Here is a 16,593-nt window from a genome sequence, read left to right as displayed (position 1 = left end):
GCCCTAAGGTGTGAGAATTATTTATTTTCTGTGGGACTTTTTTTCTTTTTATTACTATTTTACAAATAGTAAATTATTCTTTTTGTTTTTGTATTTCCCGGATTTTTTCATGACATGTCAACCTTACGTGTCAGAAGGGTCTCATTAGTAGAGGGCATAAAGCGTGGACTCTCAAAAATGTTCAGAACAAATTTAAACTTGCATGGCCACCTTTCCATCCATGTCAAAGGGAGTTATGGAAACCTGTGAGTGCTGGTAAGACACTTCTGACAAGTCTGATTGACATCAATGCCAATTATTAAAATTGCTTTAATTTTTAATAGGTTTGTCTGGTTCAGAAAAACAATTTACAAATAACCTACTGGCGAATTCTGAATTAATAGAGGTGGTTGTTCAGGTTCGTCATCTATGAGCTAGAGCAGAGAGTGGCTACAAAGAGCATCTAGGACCGCGTACGTCCATGCATTACACAGACAGCCCATTGAATTCAATGTGAGCTGTGTAATGTTTCATTTCACCTCTGGTGGTGCTGCAGGTAAATCGAAAACTTACTGCCAGATTCCCATACAGATTTTAGCTAATCCCTAGGGATTCCAGCAGTAGGACACCCTGTGGTAAGATTATTGTAAGGGATTGTCCAAAGCAGACAACCTTTTAACGTTTAGTAAAAGATGTGCAGCTAAAGTATTCTATACAAGAGTATTTATTTTGTAAAATGTAATATGCTAATCAGATAATTTTTAAAATACCTACAAAAATATACAAATAATTTTTTATACAAAAGTATCTCACGTCATATATTAAAATATAAAAAAAATGATTTTCAATCTTTAGCGCAGGCAATGATATTGTGAAAGCTCTACATTTTTATATCCCATACTGCTTTCCAAAAATTAAAGAGGTTGCCCACTTTATTTTCTTGTTGAGTTTCCTCTCGACGATCAGCTGTAAATCTGCAGGGGAACCTGGCAGCCAGTGTTTAATTCTCCTGCAGCGCCACCACAAGGAAAATGAAGCATTGCGTGGTACCTATGGAAAACAATGGGCACACGACCGTAAAAACTCCCGTTATTACGGGTCGTAATTACGACCCCTAATAACGGGCTCATAGACTTCTATTGGCGATGGGTGCCTTCCCGTTTTCTCACGGGAAGGTGCCCGTGCCGTTGAAAAAGATAGAACATGTCCTATTTCAGGCCGTAATAATGGCACGGACAGTCCATAGAAGTCTATGGAGCTCTCGTAATGACGGGTGGCTACATGTGTGCACCCGTCATTACGGCAGCGTTGCTAAGCGACGTCAGTAAATAGTCACTGTCCAGGGAGCTGAAAGAGTTAACTGATCGGCAGTAACTCTTTCAGCACCCTGGACAGTGACTACCGATCAGAATAAACCTGTAAAAAATAAAAATAAAAGACGTTCATACTTACCGAGAACTTCCTGCTTCCTCCAGTCCGGTCTCCCGCCCGTTGCCTTGGTGACGCGTCCCTCTCGACATCCAGCCCGACGTCCTGGATGACGTTTCAGGCCATGTGACCGCTGCAGCCAATCACAGGTCAATCACAGGCTGCAGCGGTCACATGGACTGCCGCGTCATCCAGGGATGTCGGGCTAAATGTGAAGAGAGGGACGCGTCACCAAGACAACGGCCGGTAAGTATGAATTTCTTTAACTTTTATTACAGAAAAGGCTGTCCCTTCTCTCTATCCTGCACTGATAGAGAGAAGGGGCTGCCGATTAGTGCAGTGCTATTTTGCAGCCAAAAACGTGCCTGTAAATACGGGTGGAATACGGGTGACACCGGACCCATATTTACGGGCACGGGTTCGTAAATACTGGTGCAAAACGGGTCGAATACGTGTGACACCGGACCCGTATTTACGCCAGTATTTACGGGTGGGAAAAAATACGGTCGTGTGCATGAGGACTAAATCGTGGACATGCTGGGTCCTCCAGAGGGGAAGACCTGTGTTTTGTAGTTGCTCTCCGTTCTGGCTAATTAATAAAAGTCCCAAATGAGGGACTCCTCTCTATTAACTCAGAATTTTCCAATAGGGTATTTAACAGTGGGTTTCTGAAAACAGACGTCGCCTGTCAATTCTGTCAGTAGATCAGGCAGAGAATCCTTAGATAACATAACAGTATAATCCGTAAAAAATACACACAAATGCACTTTTTTTTTTTCTTACAATAAATCAACTTGATTAAATATAAGTCCAAAAGCATAAAATAATATAAACATTTGGTATCGTCTCAACCGTAACAACCTGCACAATAAATGTAAAGCATAATTTATGATGACTGGTGTAGGCTTTAAAAAAAAAAAAAAAAACTGCAGCGGAACTGCTCTTTTCTGCATTTTTGCCAAAATAAGGGCTCGTTCAGACAAGCGTAATATTCGACCGTGTGCTGTCCGTTGAAATCACACACAGCACACTGACCCTTTAATTTCAATGCAGCTATTAAGACATGCGCAAGTTTTCAAGCAGTAAGAGTCCGTTGCATGAAACTCACTGCATGTCCTATATTGCTGCATTTTTGCGAACCTAGTCGCCCATTGAGGTCTATGGGTGCGTGAAAACTGCGGACAGCACACGGACAACATCCGTGTGTTGTACGTGTTTCACGCAGCCGTTACTAAAGAAATGCAGAGGAATTTTTTTTTAAAAAGTGCTTGCATGGACGTGAAACTCATGCCACGCACAAGCACACTGATGCCAATAAACGGACATGAAATGTAGAAAAAATGCTGCGTTTTTTACACGCACAAATCTGACACGCTCGTCTGAATGTAGCCCAAAAATTTATATGAATTAAACAATAAATGTAGATGTAGCAAAAAAATGCCACCTAAATAAAGTACAACTTGTGCCGCAAAAAACAAGGTCTCCTACAGCTACGTCAAACAAAAAATAAAAAGTTATGAGCTTCGGGATGTAAAGAGGAAAATTCAAGAAATTGTTCTGGTCATCAAGGCCAAAATTGGACTGGGCCGTAAGGGATGACCTATATTCTAGCAGGATAATAATAATAACACACAAAATATGAGGATGTGCAGTGTATTAAAAGTTTGAGAAATTACACAAGTTATGTGAGAGAATAGTCTTTTGCATATCGGGTGCCATGGATTGTAGCTATATGTTTGTACCAGTACTTATGGTAGGTGCGGACACCCTTTTTGAAGACCCCCTCTTGGCCCATCAAAGCAATTTGTTGACTTAAAGTATTACCAAGTTTTTTTTCAGCACTTATGCCATACCTCATTGTTAGGTCCTACTAAATATGATGCAATAAAACGCAAAAACATCTAAAACTAACCGTATATGACGTCTTCAACTAAGTATCCAACCAAGTGTAGACTGCTAATATATGTAGGTCCGTGTGTGATGGCTTGATTTTGGAAACTGTGAAGCAGCAACCTAACCCTCTCCTTTCTCATGGAAAAGGGAAGAACCTGAACCCTTAATCAGTAGCACATCCGGGATGAAGGATGGGTCGATGTCCCATTGAACATGGGCCACCCCTTAGGCTGGGTTCATACGACCTATTTTCAGACGTAATGGAGGTGTTTTACGCCTCGAATTACGTCTGAAAAAACGTCTCCATTACGTCGGCAAACATCTGCCCATTACTTTCAATGGGTTTGCCGATGTACTGTGCCGACGACCTGTCATTTTACGCGTCGCTGTCAAAAGACGGCGCGTTTAAATACAGCCTCGTCAAAAGAAGTGCAGGACATTTCTTGGGACGTAATTGGAGCCGTTTTTCATTGACTCCAATGAAGAACCGCTCCAAATTACGTCCGTAAATGACGCCCCGCAAAACGCGAGTTAGAGCAATTACGTCTGAAATTCAGGAGCTGTTTTGTCTTGAAAACCGCTCTGTAATTTCAGACGTAATTGCAGTTATCGTGTGCACATACCCTTAGATTTTCGGTTGAGTAATATTTGTGAAGCTCACGGCCTGCTTATTCTCCATGATATAACTAATTATTATATTTTTTCTATTTTTCAGGACCTCTCTTTCCACTTCTTTGCCTTTGTATTTTATTTTGGAGCCTTTGTTCTGCAAGCTGCTGTGTCCGCACTAGCAAATCTAATGAAGAATGAAAACTCGACTGTTATTCATCTCGATAACCGCAAGATTGGACTGAATGTAGCAGCAACGGTATGATATTAAATGATGAGTTGTCCCATTCGTACACACATTAATGGCAGCCAACTTGTCACAAACTGCTGACATCACTGAGGCAGCAATGATATCACTAGATACGAGAGAATGGATATCCTCAATTTTTAAGAATTTCATTGATATACAAGTATTGCTGCCTGCATTACCGGTTGGGTACAAGGGCATTTTGAGGACCAATGCATGCACATTTCTGGTGGCCTTTCATTCCGTTTTTTTTTGTCCTTTAAAACTGTATGGGAAATGCAGAAAAATATGGCGTCTGCTGGCCTTCATTTTTTTTTCAGGCTTTAAAGAATGCGGTAAAATTTTACATTTATGGTCCTGTTTTAGCTACTGTCTCAGGAAATATTGGTTCCTTTAACAGTGGACATGCTAAATGACCCTCTGAACACCTATTTTTAGGTGTCACAACAAAGTATGCTCTATAAGTATATAACACGGCCCTCTTAGTTGGCTGAGTTGGGCCATGCGACTACATTCACTGTAATTTTCTTACTACGAAGCCATGGATGTGACCACATGGTTCATCTCCGCTTATTAACTGAGGGGGCATTTACATACAGAGTGTGCTTTGTTGCCACGACAAGAACAGATGTATTCGACCCTAAATCTATCATGGTGGCAGATTCACTTTAAGGAGAAGCAGTATTTCAGTGCAGATGTTAACAGGGCATCTCATGTTCTGTAGTTTTTGAGAATTATGTTCTATGCTGATGTCCTACAACATATATAACCTATTTGACCTTCTAGGTGACATGTCCTGTGTGTACAATGATAACAAAGCAATTAAAAGTGGATGTGTTCATGTTCTGATGAAGGGGGGGCCTCAAAATCATCTCCTCTGGTGTCCCAAGTAAACCCAGTCTGACACTGCACTGGTCAGAATGGTAACAAACAGAAACAGAGGTTTCCTGTGGACTATTGTATAACAATTACAATGCTTTAGTCCAAAAACTATGGACTGAAGTGCCACTTTATATTTTTTTAACTAAGGCATCAGTGATCTAAACAGGACATATCAAAGATCTGTCAGTAGATCTGGATCTACTGGATGTCTACCCAGATAAGTAGCAGTCGAGAGTCTACCTTTTGGAAGATAGGTATTTACTTACTTTTTCCATTGCTTAAAGAGGTTCTGTCACCAGATTATAAGTGCCCCTTCTCCTACATAATCTGATCGGCGCTGTAATGTAGATAAGTGTTTATATTTTGAAAGACGATGAATTTTGAACAAGTTATGAGCAATTTTAGATTTATGCTAATTCATTTCTTAATAGACAACTGGGCGTGTTTTTACTTTTCACCAACTGGGTGTTGTGAAGAGAAGTGTATGAGGCTGACCAATCAGTGACCAATCAGTGTCAGACACTTCTCATTGTTCCAGCGCAGCTTCTTTCCCTGCACAATCACACTGTAACAATGGGCTGGAACAATGAGGAGTGTATGACGCTGATTGGTCACTGATTGGTCAGCGTCATACACTTCTCTGTACAACACCCAGTTGGTAAAAAGTAAAAACACTCCCGGTTGTCTATTAAGAAATTAATTAGCATAAATCTAAAATTGTTCATAACTTGGTCAAAAATTATCATTTTTCAAAATAAAAACCACTGTTCTCTACATTACAGCGCCGATCACATTATGTAGGAGACAGGGCACTTATAATGTAGTGACAGAGCCTCTTTAAAGGATGCTGTCATGCATTTAATTTTAATTTCATGAATTAGATTTAAGTATATAGATGATGCATAATGTTTAGTGTTCTTTTTGAATGTCGTAGAGGTTTATTCATTAAACTTTTTTGGTCGGCCATATTGGAGAGACACACTTAATTCCTGTGCATGCAGTGTAGTCAGTGCAGCGGGGTGTATGCGCTTTATGGCAGCTGAAATTAATCTAAGTAAATTTACAGAGAAATCTCAGATGTGCCTCATCTTGTGCTTGTATATATGGCTAAGCTGGCAACTGACCAACAGAGAACAGGAAATATCAGATTATTGTGACTGCTCTAGTGGCCAGTGTGGAAACTGCAATATTTAAAAAAAAAAAAATTAGGTGTATAGACATATATTAAAAAGTAAACACACCAAAAATTAAAAAAAAAAATGTTTTTTATATAACAAAAACCTGATTTTAAATAATGTGTCCTAATTTTTAAAGGGATACACTTCCTTTTAAAGTCTATGTCAACCTTGACAATCATTTTTAATTATTTCCCCAATATAAAATAAAACAAAAAAATTCTAACGTTTTGTGTCCGCTGCTCCTATGCAGATCTATGTGTCTCCGTGGTTGCAAACAACAAACTTTATATAGCCTAAACCTGCAGTCATACTTCCTTCCATCTGCCTTCTACTTTTTTGTAATCAACTACATATATGTGAGGAAGAAAAAGAGGATAAATAGGAAGGGAGTATGACTGCAGGATCAGACTACACAGGATTTGTTTGTAGTCAGTTGCCATGGAGACACATAGGTCTGCATAGCACTAAGGGCACAAAACGGTAGGAAACATTGTAATGAAGACTTTTTACAAAGTTTCTTCACATTTCATTTTGGATACAATAATAATAAAAAATAATCGGTTAGGAAGGTGTACATAGACTTTGTCTCTACCAGTGTCGGACTGAGGTCCTTTGGACTCTCCAGAGGAAATGACTCTGTGTCCCACCCTCCATCTATACAGAACATGTCTACTTTTAATTTCATCATCTTTTTTTGTGATCATTCTATACACAGGACATATCCTCTATATATTCTAAGAGGTTATTTGTGAATAATCCCATAATAAATAGAGCCCAGTGGCAAGTGATTGTCTCCATAGTCCGCTCCTAATGGGATTGTCTTGCGTTGAACATCTAGGGTTCAATGCCACGTCAGAGTTGTGGATAGCAATATGTTTGTCATCCATCTTTGCAGAAAACGTGAGATTGTGGTTAATATGATTGAGTAAATCCTGTTATTTATATAGTGTCTTGACATTTGACATATACATTGTGGAGTTACTTTGTCTTTTGTGTCTAGAAATTCTTCCTGTTCTTGTGTATTGATTTTCTCTGCTGTTGGTCCTGTGATTTATTCTGCATTTTTCTTGTCTTACGTTACTCTCTAGAAGTACAAGGTCTTGCACTGTTGTGTAAGTATTTTATACTCCATGCTGGAATGCTGCAGATAAGGTTTCATTGCATTTGAGTATTTGTAGTGCAATTACAGGACACTTGATGCCTAAGTTATATCACCATGCAACTTTCAAAGGTTTCTTTCCTTGGGTATGACTGTGTTGAAATGGAAATGTGGCTGGTCAATTCATGCTTGTATCCTAAAGGAACACTCCAAGCAAATCTGATTGGCTGAGTTATTCCTAGTGCAGGGCTTGAGGTGGCAGTACATGACACAGGAAAACTTTGTGGTGTTTCTTAAATCTCTGTGTCATTCACCGCCCCCTTGGGCCCCGCGCCAGTCATAGCACGAGTATAAATGTTGAGTTTAGGACTTTGTGATTTGGTTTCAGCAGTCACAAAAGGCTAATGAGAAGGGATTTTGGGGCTGGTTGAGTGTCCTATTATATAATAAGGGTTTGTCATTGAAAAAAAAATGATTGTCTGAAACTATATAACCATTTCAAATACCCTCAAACTAGGTTAAAGTCAATCTAGAAGCAAGAAAAATTGACTTGTTTTTAATTAGATACTGGAGGCTTCCCCCGATCTATGTTCTTCAGGGTCCTGCCCACAAAATAGAATATTCACTAGGAAAAATACTTTAGTTTTTAATGGGAAAGGGTTTTTTCAGTTTTCCTAAGGGAAGCTTGAGCAAGTAACATACTAAGGTTAAAATAAGACATAAACCATCCAGTTCGGCCTATTATTCTACAATGTTGATCCAGAGCGAGACAAAAAAAAAACTTACAAGCTTCCTCATCTTAGAAAAAAAATCCAAATCTGAGAATCAGAATAAATCCCTGGATCAATGATCCAGCCCAAATGATCTAGTAACTATAACTTGTAATATTATTACACTCATGAAATGCATCCAGGTCCCTTTTTGAACTCTTTAGTGAATTCCACATAACAACTTCCTCTGGCAGAGAGCTCCATAGTCTCACTGCTCTAACCGTAAAGAATCCTCTTCTATGTTGGTGCAGAAACCTTATTTTTACAGTTTATATTTACAGTCCTGTGTATAAATAGATCATAAGAGAGATCTCTGTATTGACCTTTGATACAATGCATTCGAAAAGTCTTCAGACCCTTTCAATATTTTTACATTGTGTTATGTTGAGGCCTTCTGCTAAAATAAAATGATTTTCCCCATCATTCTGCACTCAATAGCCCATAATGACAAAGTGAAAACAGAATGTTAGTTCTTTGCTAATTTTTGGAAAAGGAAAAACTAAAATCTTGCATTGCCATAAGTATTCAGACCCTTTACTCAACACTGCCAAAGGTGCTTCTTCTAAGTACTAACAGCCTCCAGTCTTCTTGGCTATGATGCCACACGGTTAAAGCACCTGGATTTGGGGGTTTTCTGCCATTCTTCTCTGCAGATCCTCTCAAGCTCTGTCAGGTTGGACGGGCACCGTCGGTGGACTGTCATTTTCCGGTCTCTCCAGAAATGTTCGCTTGGGTTCCAGTTAGGACTCTGGCTTTGCCACTCAAGGACATTCTCAGAGTTTTCCCTAAGCCACGCCTGTGTTGTCTTGACTGTGTGCTTAGGGTCATTGTCTTGTTAGAAGGTGAACCTTCAGCCCAGTCTGAGGTCCAGAGCACTCTGGATCAGGTTTTCATCAGGAATATCTCTGTACTTTGCTCCATTCATCTTTCCCTCAACCCTGACCAGTCCCCCTGTCCCAGCCGCTGAAAAACACCTCCACAGTATGATGCTGCCACCACCATGCTTCACTGTAGGGATGGTATTGGGCAGGTGATGAGCAGGGCCTGGTTTCCTCCAGACATGACGCTTAGAATTGAGGCCAAAAAGTTTTAATCTTGGTTTCATCAGATCACAGAATCTTGTTTCTCACAGTCTGAAAGTCCTTTTGGAGTTTTTTTTTTTTTTTTTTTGCCAACTCCAGGCGGGATTTCATGTGTCTTTGGCTGAGGAGAGGCTTCTTTCTGGTCACTCTGCCATAAAGCCCAGATTGGTGGAATGCTGCAGTGATGGTTGACCTTCTTGAAGGTTTTCCCATCTACACACAGGATCTTTGGAGCTCCGCCAGAGTGACCATTGGGTTCTTGGTCACCTCTCTCCACTAATTACTTAGTTTGGTGGGGCGGCCAGCTCTAGGAAGAGCCCTGGTTGTTGCAAGCTTCTTCCATTTAAGAATTATGGAGGCCACTGTGCTGTTGGGAACTTTCAGTGCAGCAGACATTTTTTTTGTACCCTTCTCCAGATCTGTGCCTCCACACAATCCTGTCTCTGAGCTCTAGAGGCAGTTTTTTTTCCTCATGACTTGGTTTTTGCTCTGATATGCATTGTCCGCTGTGAGACCTTATATAGACAGGGGTGTGTATTTCTAAATCCTGTCCAATCAAATGAATTTACCACAAGTGGACTCCAATCAAGGTATAGAAACATTTTTTTAAAGATCCAGAGAAATGGGAGGCCCCCAGAGCTAAATGTCAAATTTTATAGAAAATTGTCTGAATATTTATGTCTATGTGAAACTTGTTTTTTTTTTTTTTACTTTAGCACAAGGCCACAGCATAACAAAATGTGAAAGGGTCAGAAGACTTTCCAAATGCATTGAATGTTTAAACCTAGTTATTAGGTCACCCTTAAAGGGGTTGTCCACGAATGGACAACTAATGATCTATCCACAGGTCATCAGTATATGATCAGTACGCGTCCGACACTTGGACCCCGCACCAATCGGCTGCTTTGGCTGCCTCCGGGCGCCGAATGTTTTGAAGGGTTTGCAGTAGTTTGAGCCGGAAGCAGAAGGCTCCGTACATTGCATAGCGGACGTTCTGCAGAACTGCAGCTCTGCTCCTACTCTCTTGAATAGGAGCAGAGCTGCAGTACTACAGTTTGGCCGCTATTCCGTGACCGGAGCCATCTGCTTCCTGCATGGACGCCCAGTGCTCGAAGGCAGCTGAAGCAGCTGATCAGTCCGGGCTCCGGTGTCGGACCCCCACCAGTCATATACTAATGACCTAACCTGTGGATAGGTCATCAGTTGCCTGTTCGTGGACAACCTTTTAAGCCCTATTTCTTCCAAACTAAATAACCCTAATTTTGATAGTCTTTTCTGGTTCCTGTAGTTCACCCATTCTATTTATTACTTTGGTTGTGTGCCTTTGAACCTGTTTCAGCACCTGAATGGTCATATTGTTTAAGCAGAGCTGAATTTGTCATAAGGCCCAATGACTAATCCGTCTATGGCCGCCTGAGGGCTGGGAAGGATGAATTTTGTCTATCCTAAGGTCATTCATTAAAAGTTACTGCACATCCTTAGAGGTTTTTAGCTACTGGAAGTAAACAATGAATATTAAAAACTGTGAGGAATTGACACAAAAAGTATATCGGAAACTTTTAATACAATGTATTCCCTATGGAGAAAACCCGCAACAAAATACCGGCGATTCTGTAACCACAATTGACATGATGCGGCTTTAAAAAACGCTCCGCAGGTCAATTTGTGCACGCTATCTCCGCATATCGAGTACGGAGCGTGTGGATGAGATTTCTTGAAATCTCATCCACTCCTCTGCTACTGTATTATGCTGCGGATTTCCCACAACAAAATATGTTGTGGAAATCTGCAGTGTTTACGCCACATGTGAACTAGCCCTAATAGGGCACATGGACAACCCATTTAAATATTCCGGACTGTGAATTTATGTTAAAATTATGGCACATTAATGTTCCATGATACTATTAACAGTTGGCTTGGTCAAAGCCATAAACCACTAGACAGGAATTTCAAGAAAAAAATATAATTCCTTCATTTTGCAGATCAAAATAACATGAATTTCCTTTTTCCTTTTTTTTTTCCCCCCAGATTTTTGCTTTCGCAGTCACTGTTTGTTATGGGTGTAGCATGGTCTTGGGATTTCGCAGATGGAAACAATAACGTCCTGGAACAAACTGAACCAGACCGACCCGCTGGAATCTGATAGCAGTCAATGGATAAAAAGAGCAAGAATGTGTTGTCATATGAATGGGCTTATTACAAGAGTCACCCGGGGAGGGCGAGAGAACCGGGCCTCATTGCAGAGACATTACAGCCTGAAAAGACTGATCACTGACCACCTGTCCTTGTGCTGGCGGAGAAATGTAAATCACATACCTACGACAACACCGCAGAGAGTGGGGGAGCTGCCGATCTTGTACATTGTAATATAAATCTATCCCAGGTGGACATCTATTCTCGTACTGGGAAGTAATGCGCGGGGATGTGTTTATATGGGAGTTTTACAATAAAAAAAATCAAAGGTCATTCATCATAGAAAATGTAAAGACAAATATAAAACTGCTTTTTATGTATAATGCACAGTACTGCTGGTCCCGAGTTCTAGATGTTTTATATCTCCTGAATGGTACCATTTAAAGGGGACCTGTCCAGGTCCTTTCAGCAATGCTAGGTGTCATCTTTTTTTTATTTTCATTTTATAGGGTGCATTCAGGGGAAACACATGATTTTTAAAATATCCAAAATATCCACGCATTACAGTCACTTTTATATAGGATGGTTTACGGGTTAATAGTGTTCCTGGTGGCCTAGAGTGGTTTAGCAGTTACTACTTAGTATTTATTGTGGTCTAGCGTAATGAAAGAGTTAATATTGATATCCATTATCCATAGCGGCTCTAGGGTGTTATGGGTTAATATATAATGTCCCTGGCAGTGGCGTACATAGAGGAGAGAGGGTCCTCCTTGCAAAGATCAAAATGGGCCTCCTATTATAGTGTCGGGTTTTGCCTCCCAGAATAGAAGGGTCGGGTGTTTTTCTTTCCCCATTCATGTGCTTTCCATGACACCAAGGTCAAATCCACACCCCCATGTTTGCAAACAATGCAGAACGCCAAGAGAAGAGGAGCCCTGCTCAGGTTCTCACCACCCTATAGCAAAAGGAATGGAAAAACTAGGTCTGGCCTCTCTCTCCGATTGCCACATAGTAACTGCATGTGTGGCCTCTATGGTACATTCACCATTGATTCCTGGTGGTCTAGTGGTTAAAGGGGTTCTGTGGAGACCAAAAACTATTAGCAGTGTAGCCACTGCAGTTTGTGAGTACACTCGCTAATACACATTCCGGTTCCCCGTCGCACTGATTCTGAGATTTTTATAGCGCTGTCGGAGGACCAGAAGTCTAGTTGAGGACGTTACGACTCTACTTTTATGTAGACTACAGCGGGGCCAGTTACATGAATTACCAAATAAGACTGTGCAACTAGACTTCCGGTCCCCCGGCAGCGGTACAAAAATCGATGAAAATCTCAGAATCAGTGCGACGGAATGTATATTAGCGAGTGTACTCACATTCTGCTGTGACTATGCTGCTAATACTTTTTGGTCCCCACATAAAGAAGAGGCTGGACGCAGCTGCAGGCTTGAGGGAAGCCGACATGACCGTCCTGGTAGGGAAAGGGTTAACGTTAAGAGGTGAGGGAAAGGTGAAGAAGCTGAAGGAGGGACGGGGAGGAGCTAGGGGGGACGGGGGGGCCGTTACTGCGCTTCCCGCTGTTTCTCGGCATTGAGCCGGAAGCAGCGGGAGGAGTAGTACACAAGAAGCAAAGCTCCCCGTTGCCCGGCTTTTTAGTATGGCAGAGGCCCTGATTTTAGAGCGGCTGCGTGCCGCTGCTGTGCACCACGGTCCCGGATGGCTGGAGGAGACCGTGGCTGCATTAACGCGGATCCCGGACGCCGTTTCGCCACGTCGGGCACGGCGTTCGGGGTCTGTTGTAAGGGACAGGCTCCCCTCCCCCGGCCCCCCTACGAGCATGGCTATGGCGGCGGGGGGGGAGTCGGCAACAACCGCTCCTGCGCTGGGCAGGCAGAGAGCGGTAGCAGGGGTGACGGCGATGCAGGCTGTGTCGACCCGTCCCTCTCGGCGGTCCCGACCTCCAGAGCGCCTGAGTCCGGAGGTAGTCCCGCGGACACGGCGTCGCAGAGGGAGCCCGATCCCGGACGCTGCAGGCCAGGCAGCTGGGAGGACCGCCCCTTCCCAGGCCCTGCGTCCTGGCAGGAATCCCAGGCCGCGACGGGGTCCGGCGGTAAGCAGGGAGTCGCAGGCCGGGCTCCCTGTCACCCCTCCCCCATCAGATGGAAGATGTCAAGAGCAAGGTACGGCCGCCCCGCATGGTGATGTTCCGGCCAGGGGGCAGGCTTCGTCAGGATCGTCTAGACGGACGACTAGATCTGCAGCGACGTCGAGGCAACAGGTCCGGTCGGAAGTCTGGGTCCCGGCGGTCGGGCGGCAGGTTGCCGGCCCATCGGTCAGCGCGTCCTCATCCCCTTTCCGAAGAGGTCGTTGGGAGGGACAGTCGTCGGCGAGAGAAGAACTGGAGGAAGGTGAACTGGACGTCTATCGTCGAGGTCAGGATGGTCCGGCTGACGGGAACACAGCGCCTGTGCAGCCCGGTGAGTGTATAACTCCTTTATTGTCTTATCCAGCGATTTTTATGTCGGGTGTCGGCGGGGGGGCTGCTAGCATAGCATCGGGGGCCGGTAGTGGCGCGGGCGGACGCGACGGAGCGGGTTTGGCAGATTTAGTGGGTTGCTTACGGGAGCTGGTGGGGCGCCTGGATAGGGCCGCGGCGCCGGTAGTAACGGAAGTGTCCCCTGCGGTAGTTTGGGAAGGCCCCAGGGAAGTGGGATCGTTGCAGGCGCGTCCTGTGGTGGCGGTTAGAGAGGCGGTCGCGGTGTCGGTGCAGACTGAGGCACAGAAGGACGGCGATCGAGTGCGCATGGACGATCGTGCTCGGGGGGAGGTGTATGTTTGTTTTGAGGGTCCGTTGGGGGCGCATTTAAAGCAGGAGGTGCGTGATCGGATCTGGAAAGATGAATATGTTGAAATTTTTTCTCTCTTGCCGCTGGCTAAATTCAATTTGGATAAGAGCAAGCGGGATGAGAGTAAAAAGGACGAGGAGGAACGGCGGCGGTATAGGCTTATCCCGCAGACGTTCGTTAATTGGTCGCAGGCGTTCGCCATATTGGCTAGTGTGATAGGGGAAAAGGCGCCGGAAAATTGTTCGGCGTTATTTTGTTATTTTGATGCTATTGGGGAGGCTCATAGGGCGTATGGGGGTCAGGCGTGGCTGCGATATGATGAGCAATTCCGTCAGCGGAAGGCGGTTCGGCCGGCGATTCGGTGGGACCAGAAGGATATTGCTCTCTGGTTACGGGTTACGGTTCCGGTTAGGCAGCCCTTTCCCGGGAGCGGTGGCCAGGGAGGCCAGACTAGTCAGAGTGGACCAAGCGGCGGGGGAAAGGCGGGGTTTTGCTGGCAATTCAATGAAGGCCAGTGTAAGTTCGGGGCCACGTGCAAGTTCAAGCACGTGTGCTCCGAGTGTAATGGGGCATCACACGGGGCGGCAAAATGTCTGCGTAAAAAGAGGTCCGGGAACCAGCACGGGGCTGGTCAAGGGGGTGTCGCCGGTGAGGGTGGAAAGGATGGCCCCTTATCTAAATGAGTATCCGGATAGGGCGGCGGCTAAGTTGCTTTATGAAGGGTTTAGTGTTGGTTTTGTTATTCCTCCGCCTCCTTATGAGGTTCCGGTTACGCGGAGAAATTTAAAATCGGCTTACGTGCATGCGGAAGTCGTGTCGGAAAAGTTGTTAAAAGAAGTTTCGTTGGGGCGCATGTCGGGGCCATTTGTGGAGTCGCCGGTGAAAGATTTAGTTGTGTCCCCTTTGGGTATTGTCCCTAAACGCGAGCCCGGAAAGTTTCGTTTGATTCAACATTTATCGTATCCCAAAGGTTCGTCGGTAAACGACGGGATTGATCACGAGTTGTGTTCCGTAGTTTATACCTCATTCGATAAGGCGGTGGGGTTAGTGCGGGCTGCGGGTCTGGGGGCGCTGCTAGCAAAAACCGACATCGAGGCGGCGTTTAGGTTGTTGCCGGTGCATCCAGAAAGCCAACGGCTGTTGGGCTGTTTTTGGAATGGGGCCTTTTACGTGGATCGGTGCCTTCCGATGGGGTGTTCTCTTTCTTGTGCATACTTCGAGGCGTTTAGTAGCTTCGTGGAGTGGGTAACGAGGGGAGTATCCGGGGTCGATTCGTTGATCCATTACTTAGATGATTTTTTGTGCGTTGGCCCGGGGGGTTCGCCGGTTTGCGGTAACTTGCTTCATGCCCTGCAGAAGGTGGCGAGGGATTTTGGGATCCCTTTGGCGCCGGAAAAAAAAAAAAAAAAAAAAAAAACGGAGGGCCCGGTAGCGACGATTTGTTTCTTGGGAATCGAAATTGACTCGGTGGCAATGGAGTGTCGGCTCCCGGCGGATAAGCTGGGTGCTTTGAGGCTGGAGGTGCGACGGGCTTGTAGAAGGAAGAAAATGTCGTTGAGGGAGCTTCAGTCGCTGCTGGGGAAGTTGAATTTCGCCTGCCGGATTATGCCGATGGGGAGGGTGTTTGGTAGAAGGTTGGCGGCGGCAACGGCGGGAGTGCGGGCGCCGCATCATTTTGTGAGGCTCAAGGAGGAGCACCGAGCTGATCTTCAGGTTTGGGATGACTTCTTGGGCCAGTACAATGGTCGCTCGCTATGGATGGCCCAGCGCAGGATACGAGTGATCTGAATATTTTCACGGATGCGGCTGGGGCGGGTGGCTTTGGAGCTTACGGGGGAGGTCCGTGGTGCGCAGGTCAATGGCCGGCTAGCTGGGTGTCCAGTGGATTGACGCGGAATCTGGCCCTGCTCGAGCTGTTTCCCATCGTGGTGGCGGCTACCATTTGGGGGGACAGGCTCAGGGATAAGAAGGTCCGTTTTTACTGCGACAACATGGGTGTGGTGCTTGCCATTAATAACATCACGGCGTCCTCTCCTCCGGTAGTTCAATTGTTGCGACATTTAGTGTTGGTGTGTTTGTCGCTGAACGCGTGGGTGGTGGCGGTGCATGTCCCGGGTGTACGGAATTGTGTTGCTGATGCTCTTTCTCGCTCGCAGTGGGACCGGTTTCGGCAATTGGCTCCGGGAGCGGAACGTATTGGTTTGGCGTGTCCGGATCATCTATGGGATCTGGTATCGGTCCCGTAGAGCAGCTGTTACAAAGGTCTTTGGCGGGCACGACGTGGAGGGTTTTCAGTAGCGAAGGTGAACCGGTTTATATCCGCGGTGGCGTTTGGGCTTAAGTTGCGGGGCTTGCGGGATGTATCGAAGGAATTTCTGGTATCGCAGGCTTTGAAGGGGTTGCGCAGAGGTAGGGTGGAGGCGGATAGTAGAAGGCCGGTGTCGTTT

The 16,593-nt window shown here is 44.8% G+C and overlaps 1 protein-coding gene across 1 annotated transcript in view; it reads left to right on the top strand.

Moving 5' to 3' along the window:
• MAL2 (mal, T cell differentiation protein 2) overlaps window positions 1-11,774 on the top strand; it is a 39,123-nt gene extending 27,349 nt beyond the window's left edge. Inside the window, exons 3-4 of the mRNA XM_075827977.1 lie at window positions 4,016-4,168; window positions 11,196-11,774. Coding sequence (XP_075684092.1) covers window positions 4,016-4,168; window positions 11,196-11,267 — 225 coding nt within the window. The 3' untranslated portion in view covers window positions 11,268-11,774. The remainder of the gene's footprint in view (window positions 1-4,015; window positions 4,169-11,195) is intronic.
• Window positions 11,775-16,593: the final 4,819 nt, after the last annotated feature.

Source organism: Rhinoderma darwinii, chromosome 5 (assembly GCF_050947455.1).
Source record: "Rhinoderma darwinii isolate aRhiDar2 chromosome 5, aRhiDar2.hap1, whole genome shotgun sequence".
In the NCBI taxonomy this organism is placed as follows: domain Eukaryota; kingdom Metazoa; phylum Chordata; class Amphibia; order Anura; family Rhinodermatidae; genus Rhinoderma; species Rhinoderma darwinii.
The sequence above is the reverse complement of the archived record's forward strand: the minus strand, read 5'-3'. Positions and strand labels throughout refer to the sequence as shown.